The 8,968-nt window shown below is 39.3% G+C and overlaps 1 protein-coding gene across 1 annotated transcript; it reads left to right on the top strand.

The window, feature by feature from the left end:
- Nucleotides 1–13: 13 nt before the first annotated feature.
- Nucleotides 14–8,939, top strand: imp4 (IMP U3 small nucleolar ribonucleoprotein 4). The gene is made up of 9 exons (XM_085179269.1): nucleotides 14–131; nucleotides 1,721–1,829; nucleotides 1,942–2,025; nucleotides 2,120–2,229; nucleotides 6,523–6,655; nucleotides 7,140–7,294; nucleotides 7,385–7,479; nucleotides 7,562–7,635; nucleotides 8,570–8,939. Exons 1-9 carry the CDS (start codon nucleotides 129–131, stop codon nucleotides 8,680–8,682), a joined length of 876 nt encoding a protein of 291 aa, XP_085035395.1. The 5' UTR covers nucleotides 14–128; the 3' UTR covers nucleotides 8,683–8,939.
- Nucleotides 8,940–8,968: the final 29 nt, after the last annotated feature.

Genomic DNA, 8,968 nt, shown 5'->3' with positions numbered 1-8,968 from the left:
TACAGTACAAGTCAGTATCGACGTTTGCCATTGGTCCTTCGTTCAGCCAATGGCGCAAACTCTTGTAGGCTCATCTCTCTCCGTGTCCATGTGAGTAGCGTGGGTTAGGTACTAGCAATAAACACATCATGGTAAGTTAAAAAATTGTAAGGTTTGTGCGAGCGTTAATTTGTGTTTTAGTTTGATACTAAAAGGAGATTGTAGAGGTCGAAGCTGACACAGAAGCCAGGCTCAAGGTGGACGTACCGAGCGTATTTCCCCACCCGAGTGTTAGCACGCATTCACATAGCGCCATAGAGCACAGTAGTAAAGCTCTATAACTGGTAATGTTGAAATACTAGAGTACTGTTTAAACGCTTTATTTCGTTCCAACTGCGTTTTCTGTATCGTCACAGACTGGTGTATAACTGGGAAAAATAAACCCACGAAGCCTATGTAATGAGTGAAAAAAATAACTTTCTCGTTGGTCAAGAAGCGTGAGTTTTCTAATCAAAACAAAGATAGCAGCTCTCAGAAATATGACATTTTGTGCTCACTTCAGGAGTGTCAGAAAGAAATAATTGAGAATTACGTGTGACCTTTAGTGAATTCTCACAAATGTGTCATTAAAATGTGACTGATGAAGATACAATCTTGATTGCCAAACACAGAACAGTGAAGGGAGAACCCCTGTAGGTTATTAAATGTGAATTAACGGGACAATGTATGTGCTTTTTTGTTTTGTAACTGAACTTTTATGTCTGTGTACCTTGAAAATAGAATATAGATAAAGTGGGTTTTATGTTCAAATGCCAGGGTTTTTGAGAATTGTTTAATCATTTATGTCACAGAGTTTAATGAAATAAATCCACAGACTCTTCTGTTCTTCTCAGTTTAAGGAGTCTGTTCATCAGTGTCATTTGAAGTCATTTGTATAAATAAATTACTGGGTAAGTCTACGGAGAAAGGGACTGGATTGAATGTTAAAATTACAACAGTAACAATCACAGTGCACTTTTACTTGTTGTAAAATCAGCATCTGTTTTTGTTTTGTTTTTTAATTCCAAAAAGAGTGTCTTGGGTTTAACTCCCAACTCCAGGGGGTTATATGAAGTTGCTGCTATTATTGCGCTACTTTTCATTCCTTTTAATCCAGGTTAATGAGCTGAGTAAATTGTTAGTGGCTTCCTCATTTTAAAATTTCTCCAAGTTAGAGTAACTGCTTTTACATCCTTAATTATATGGGGTGGCTGTGGCTCAGGAAGTAGAGCAGGTCTTCTACAAATCAGAAGGTTGCTGGTTTGATCCCTGGCTGCTCCAGTCCAGACAGCGTATCCTTGGGCAAGATGCTGAAGCTCGAGTTATAAAACACTTTAAGTGCTCAAGTTAACTAGTGCTATATAAGAACCAGTCCAAAGTGACCTTAATTCAATTTAAATTATCTTTTTTTACTTAAGTAAAATTTTTACTGTATGAAGATTTAAGCATAGACCTGTTCAGATATGTTCAGTCTTTCTACTTATGTGTCTGCCATTATGTATTAAGTTTTTACAATTATAAGTTATTTCTAATTTCATTTTGTTTTCTCACTAACTTTCGACAAAGTCCCTTACCCATGTTATCCTAAGTTGTGTGAGATGTGTAGACATGTTCTGATATTGTGGCAAATGTCATTTTGCAAGGTAATGTCATTATGTTAAGAGGCCTGTCTTTGGAGTAATTTGGTGTAATGTTTGCGTAGCTGCGTCGAGAGGTGAGACTGAGGCGGGAGTACCTGTACAGGAAGGCACAGGAGGACAGGCTCCGAACAATAGAGGAGAAAAAGCAGAAGCTGAAGGGTGCCCTCGACGGTAGGTTGGCGTGATCATTAAGATCCTTTTTCCAACTACATTTTGCTTGACCAGAGTTGGCACCAAAATGCTCTGACCACACAGAAGTAAAACATCTTTTACTTCTCTGCAGAAAATCATCTCCTTCCCACTGAGATACGCAAAGAAGCTCTTGAGCTACAGAAACTAGTGGAGTATGACGACGAAGGGGCAGAAGGCAAGTGTTGTGAATTCTTACTATCAGCAGCATTTTGTCAGTGTTCCTCACATTTTGTTCACTCATAAATGTTGGTGTTTTCTTGTGTGTGCAGGTGTCAGCTCTCATGTGGATGATGAGTATAAATGGGCTGGAGTAGAAGATCCTAAAGTCATGGTCACTACATCCAGAGACCCAAGCTCCAGGCTCAAAATGTTTGCCAAGGTTAGATCACTTTCTGAGCACAAGCACGTAGAGGCATCTAAAACCTTACTGCAGCACATATTTAATGGTATGTGCAGTTATTTCAACCCTGGTTCTTCATGGTTTTCAGAGATTTTTCTGTATATTACAGATGAAAAATGAAAACGCATGAAAAATTGAAAGAGACGTTTTATAATTTCCAAATATAGAACAACGTCTACAGGGCTCGCAAAATCGCTAGCCCGATGTCCCAGTCGGGATTTTGCCAGTCGGGCTACCAGAATCTATCTCTGCCCTGCCCGTCGGGTTATCATAGGAAGAAAAAAATATATGTCAATGCTTTTGCATTCTTTCGGAAATGTAGCTGGGTAATTATGTCATTGGCATCGGTGAGCCACTGTCAATATGTGACATATTGAAATCGTGTTTGAATTTGCGCTTGTTTTTTGTTTTCACTTTGCAATCGCGCGAACTGTGTATAGAGAGCGACAGCACTGTTTGGTGAATGACAATAATTTGCACCAATTCCTCTGACATCATCTTATCAATCGTTAGCTTACTATGCAAACATGACAAGTGAAATCTCCCGCAGCAAGCTTAAACATCTGAGAGGTTGATCGCACAGAGAATCGCTGAGCGTTATGTGAGTGCGTGTGTAAAAGCAGCAGGATATATATTTTAGTTCTGCTGAGCCAAATAAGACAGGTCAGGGTGAAGAAGTGACAGCCAAAGAAAAGCTTACCACAAAACGGAAAAGTTATGACAAATCAGACTATAAGGCAAAAAGAAAGTGCAGCTTTATGGTTTCATGGACAAAATAATTTCTGTGGCTGCAATATGACAAGCTAAATAACCAGGGCTGCACATAAGTGGTCTGCAGGTGCGCATTTGCTGTCAAAATAAAAAATGCGCACAAGATAAGAAGTTGCAACGCGTGTTTGCGTACATAGGATTTTCTAGAGGAGGACAGACATTTGTTTAGAACTCTTAAAGATGTCGAAGAAGCAAAATCCTTTAAGCAATTACTTTGGTGTTCCTCCACCTCCAAAGAAATGTCAGAAGGAGTCCGAACCACAAAAGAAGCGCGTATTCTCGGAAAAGTGGTTGCAGGAGGTGAGCTGGCTTCAAACAAAATGATGAACGCACAGAGATGTGGTGCAGAATGTGCCGTGAAAATCCCACCCTAGCGGACAAAAACAGTGCCTTTTATATGGACGCAAACGCGCGTTGCAACTTCTTATCTGGTGCGCGTCTTTTATTTTGACAGCGAATGCGCACATGTGGACCACTTATGTGCACCCGTGTAAATAACATAATGTTCTGCCGGGTGTGTCGTTGGTTTTCCCTCAATTTCTGAGTCGACAAGCGCCTTTGTTACTGGGACCAGTAATTTTAAGAAAGGCCCCCATTAGAACCCATGAGAAATGCAAGAAATGCATTATTGCTCAGTCTGCAGTGTCTTTCCCAGAACAAACACCAATTGCAAATAACATACTAAAAATAAACCTGAAAAATCTGTTTAGACCAGTGTACTATGTTGCAAAGAGTGAACTACCACTGGCAAAATTTAGCAGTCTTTGCAAACTTCAGAAAGCAAATGGCCTAGATCTTGGTTCCACTTGCCTCTTAACCGTGACTTCAGTGGAAATTTCAGATTGAGGATCTGACACAGACTGATTCATGTTCTACACAGTTCTTACAAGTTCATAGAAATTTCTGTTCAATTAGAACCAAGTATTTGAGTTGATGATTGTAATTTTTATACAATGTTGTAATTTGTGTTTCAACAATTTTTGATTAATGTTTTGTTTCCGTTACAATATTATACATTAAAGTATAATATTGTAACGGAAACAAAACATCAATCAAAAAATTGCTCTCTTTTTTTATTCGGGCTACTTAAATTTATTTTGGGCTACCAAAAACTGAAGAGTCCCTGCCCGAAGGGCTACCAGGGATTTTGAAATTTTGTGAGCCCTGGTCTAAAACCAAGGGAGGTCCAGTATTAAAGAATTTAAATGGAGTTCTGTGAATGAAAAAATAAATAGTACAAATAGGTGCTATATTTACCTTACAGTAATATATATAAAAATTGATTGAAATTAAATTGAATATCTGCCCCCTTCTGAAATGATTGTCTGTGTAGGGAGCAGCTACACTCAAAAAGAGAAAAAAGGATGAAGGGTGCTTCTGTCTGTCGGCTTGATTTGAATGTGTGTGTGTGTGTTTCCATTAGTCTGTTGTTTGTTTGAGTGAAAAGGAGAGACAAGTAAGCCATTTAACATGTGAAAACGCGTGGTAAAACTAAGCCTTAACCTCCTAGGACCTGGCGTCCACATATGTGGACATCACATTTTGGCTTAGACCACAATACAAAATTTTGCTCTTTCAAATTAGCCATACAGGGGCACAGTTGTTGTTTCTCATTTTGTTTTTGTACTCAAGAAAAATGCTGCTGTGTTCAGACACCAAATAAAGAGTTTTGCACATCATTACTTAATTGTGACTCACAATAGCAAAGAGAAAAAATGCATGCCATGAAAGAGTTCGGGTCTTAGGAGGTTAAGGAAAAAAGGTGGATTGTTCAGATTTATAGGTTCTTGTTGACCACAGTATCATATGCAGATATTGTAGAAATAGCAAAAACATATTGTAATGGCACCTAGATATAATACAATAAGTAAAAAGTAATAGATGGCATGAAACAGCAAGTGTGATATATTAATAAAATTGAAATGACAGCTGCCTCCTGTAAGTGGCTACATTGTGCTAGTCGGACTAATAAGCCCCGTTCCCATTAGCACCTACTCGGATCGACTCGCCACGACTCGACTCGGATTGACTGGTTTTCCATTACAGTCGGATAGTACCTGTTATGCATGGCTGTCGTCATAGCAAAGCATCCAAGCGTCCCACAAAATAATTACTATGTGACACGGACGCTACAGCAAAGGTGTACACCGAGGCAAGAACATACCCGCTGCTCGGTCTGTGACTTTTCGCCAGTCTCAGGGGACCACAGTGTTGTTTTTTTGTAGTTATTTCCCTTGTTACCGGGATTCCAAAATGGCGGCTCTGATGTTCGTGAATGAGATACTCTCATGATTCATCAAGTGACACTACTGACCAGCCAATCGGTGGCATGCAGCCTGACGACATCACATTTTAGTACCTGCTCAGATCGTTTGGAACCCAGGGCAAGCAGATACTAAAAAAGTACCTGCTGCCAGGTACTGTGACCTAAATGGAAAACCTTGAAAACTGTGGCGAGCCATGCCAAGTAGATACTAATGGAAAAGGGGCTATAGTTCTGACAGATTTGGGTAGTTTGTCAGACCCCATAGTGATTTGTATTATGTGCTTTAGGCCATGTCAGCACTAATACGTTTTCGTTTGAAAACGCATCTTTTTCTCTTCGTTTTGGCCGTCCGTCCACAGATGACGTTTTTGGTCAAGGAAAACTGAGCTTTTTGAAAATGCTCTCCAAAGCGACACATTTTAGTCATATGATGACCAATTAAACTAAAATAGCGGTGGCCTATCTTAATTATACAGCAGTTGTTTTGTTTGCTCTCAATTTTGACAGCCCTATTAAAGATTAATATCAGTTTGTACATTCTTCAAATTCTTTAATTCTCACTCGCTTTTGCAACTTTGTACTCTCGTGTTACTCACAGCAACAACTCCACCTCATTGTCAGTCCATTTAAAAAAACTTGGTGCTTTTCCTCGACATTTTGCCACAATGTTTCAAAGGGCTGGAAAGTAAATAAATGGCAGACAGAAATGACACAGGTCGAATCGTCTTACTTTACACACATGCGCAGTACTGGAATGTAAGCGTTTTAGGTTGTTTCAGTGTGGATAAACAACTCTGTGAAAACCATAGTGTGGATGCGGAGCGTTTTTAGATGAAAACACAGTTTTCAAATTCATCCGGTGTAGTGTGTGTGCCTTAGTGAGTTTGTGATCTGTGCAGATGTGTGACTTTTTACACTTTGTCACTGCTCCCTGACATGCACACACCTCTTCTGCGCTGCTTTTCCTAATTTGGCCACATATTGCATGCCTTGCTGTAGTTCTGAGTTTTTCTTGAGGCTTGTGGTCGGTGGTAAACTCTTCTGTCTTCTGAAGTTTTTGCTCTCTTTTAGCTGCACAAATACAGACAGTGATGCTGTATAAGGCGCTGCCCCAGCTATTGAGAACAAACTGGGGTTCGGGTTTTATATATTTAAAAAAAAAAGCAATGTAGACCATGCCCATTAAAAATTGAGTTGACAATACTACACGAATCCCATCTTGTATGTTATTCCAGGAGGTAAAGTTGATGTTCCCTGGGGCCCAGCGAATGAACAGAGGAAATCATGAGATCCCTGCATTGGTACAAGCCTGCAAAGCTAACAGTGTTACCGACCTCGTCATCGTGCATGAGACAAGAGGACAGCCAGGTATACTCGCTTTATTCACTTATTCATTTTGCTGCAAAGTCCACCCTCATTAACCCCACACTCAGTCATTTTGCTCTACAGGCAGGCTCAAATATGACAGAAACATTCAGTTCAGAAGAGCTTTAATGGTTACTCCCACTCAGCTTTCATGGGGTATAGAGTTAAAGGACTACGTAGTTTTGTGTTCTGTATGCACAACATCCACCAACAGTGCTAAAACTGGTTGGTGGTTTCAGACCACATTGTACAGCTTGTTCATACATCCATTGCACATGTGCATTGCTGTTTTGTTTTTTCATCCTAGCTGTCCTATAGTCTTCACATTAGGTCAACACTAGAGAAACAAACACAGTTTCTTTACCAATATGAAAACTCTGCACTTTTAAAATTTATAATGGAGTGTTTTGGGTTTTTGTTTAACTCTCAGTATTGACCATAATAATTGTTATTTTGCTTAGTTTTGTTTGTTCTTATATATCTACAGATGGCCTGGTGGTGTGCCATTTGCCATTTGGCCCAACAGCTTATTTCACTCTTTACAACGTGGTAATGAGGCACGATGTTCCCGACATAGGCACCATGTCTGAGGCCTACCCCCACCTCATTTTTCACAACTTCACCTCACGGCTCGGCAAGAGGGTGAGTGAGTGAGTGCTGGACAGCACATGCCTTGGATATTCTTTCTCACCGCTTGTTTGTGCGTACAACTAATTAATTCTACTCACGCAGGTATCCAATATCCTCAAGTATCTTTTTCCACTGCCAAAGGAGGACAGCAGGCGTGTGATCACATTCGCCAACCAAGAAGACTTCATCTCTTTCAGGTGAGCATCAAAAGTGAAAATTCATATAAACAAAATGCTATTTGGGTTAATAAGTAAGATATGATGCATTTATTTTTAACAGACATCACACCTATAAGAAAACAGACCACAAGAACATACAGCTGACGGAAGTAGGGCCCAGGTTTGAAATGAAATGTAAGTATGGAAAGTTACCGCTCTTCAGAGACTGAATTAACCATTGTTGACGTGGTTATATCTTCTCTGGAAATTCTTTGTTTTTCCATCTGTCACTACTTGATCCATAGCAGAAATCTGATTTGTTTTATACATAGGAGAAAGACTTTTTTCCCTGTCTTTACCTTTCACAATAAAAACCCTAGACAATGCATGGCTGCTGTCCTTACAGTAGTAGAGGGATTTCTTGTGATCAATGAAAGGCTTACAAAATTACATCAAAGCAATTTACACCTGATTTAAGGATTAAAACAACATGGTGTGTTTTAGTCCAATTTAGTCTGGTGGAAATTGTTTCAAATTGTGATTAGTTTGACTATGATTTCTGAAAGCATTGCCGAGCATGTGCAGTCATGTTCATGAGAAACATACTGCATAATGCAGTGCAGCCTCCAGGTCCGAACATCACAGCCATCCATGGCAGACACAGAGTTGTTCTGATTGGTTAACCTCTGCCCATTTGTACTTTTGAGAAACTCTTTTTATACCCATTCATATTACTGAGCTGTTGCCAATTCATACGGTTACCACTTTCTTTCCACCTCCCAAGTTTTTGAGGTATGTTGGTGCCATTGCTGCTTTAGTATTTTTCATGAAATTTACATTCTACAGTTTTTATGTACATGTAGTCTAAACTTTTTTGAAAGTTTAAAAATGTATAGTAAAAATATGTCGTAGCTTCAATTTTTAATAGAAATCAGTGTATTGTGTGTTGTGTAATGTATTGTATACTAATGTGCAACACCAGGAAGAAAAAAGATATATTTTGAACTGATTGGAAGTAAGAGCATCAGGGGAAACTCCAGTTGTAGAAAAAATGGATTACTATCCTCTGCTCTGTACAAATTTTCTTTGGGCTCGTTAAATATTAACACCACATCCTCTTTCTATTTAGTGTATATGATCAAACTGGGAACCCTGGAGAACGAGGTCACCGCAGATGTGGAGTGGCGTCACCACGCATATACACACACAGCGAAGAAAAGAAGATTCCTTAGCATTGAATAGGAACTGAGTCATCATCTGGAATTATAAAATAATATGTGATTTTTGTTAAAGGAGCATAACGAGGGATGACAAGTCCAAGTGTAGTCAACAGCTATGGATGTCTACAGTGATGAGGAATAGGACAGCTGAGCTCAAGTAGATTGAGCCCTGTTTTTTATGACAACCCTATTTGTAGGGTTATATATACAGTATAAAGCATTGCATTCTATATGGTTATTCTAACTTTTATGCTGTTTTAGAATAAAGAGTTTACTTGATCTGCAATGAGTCTTTCTTTTTTAAAAAA

This window comes from Neolamprologus multifasciatus, chromosome 12 (assembly GCF_963576455.1).
Source record: "Neolamprologus multifasciatus chromosome 12, fNeoMul1.2, whole genome shotgun sequence".
NCBI classification, from domain to species: domain Eukaryota; kingdom Metazoa; phylum Chordata; class Actinopteri; order Cichliformes; family Cichlidae; genus Neolamprologus; species Neolamprologus multifasciatus.
This window is presented reverse-complemented; position numbering and strand designations above follow the sequence as displayed.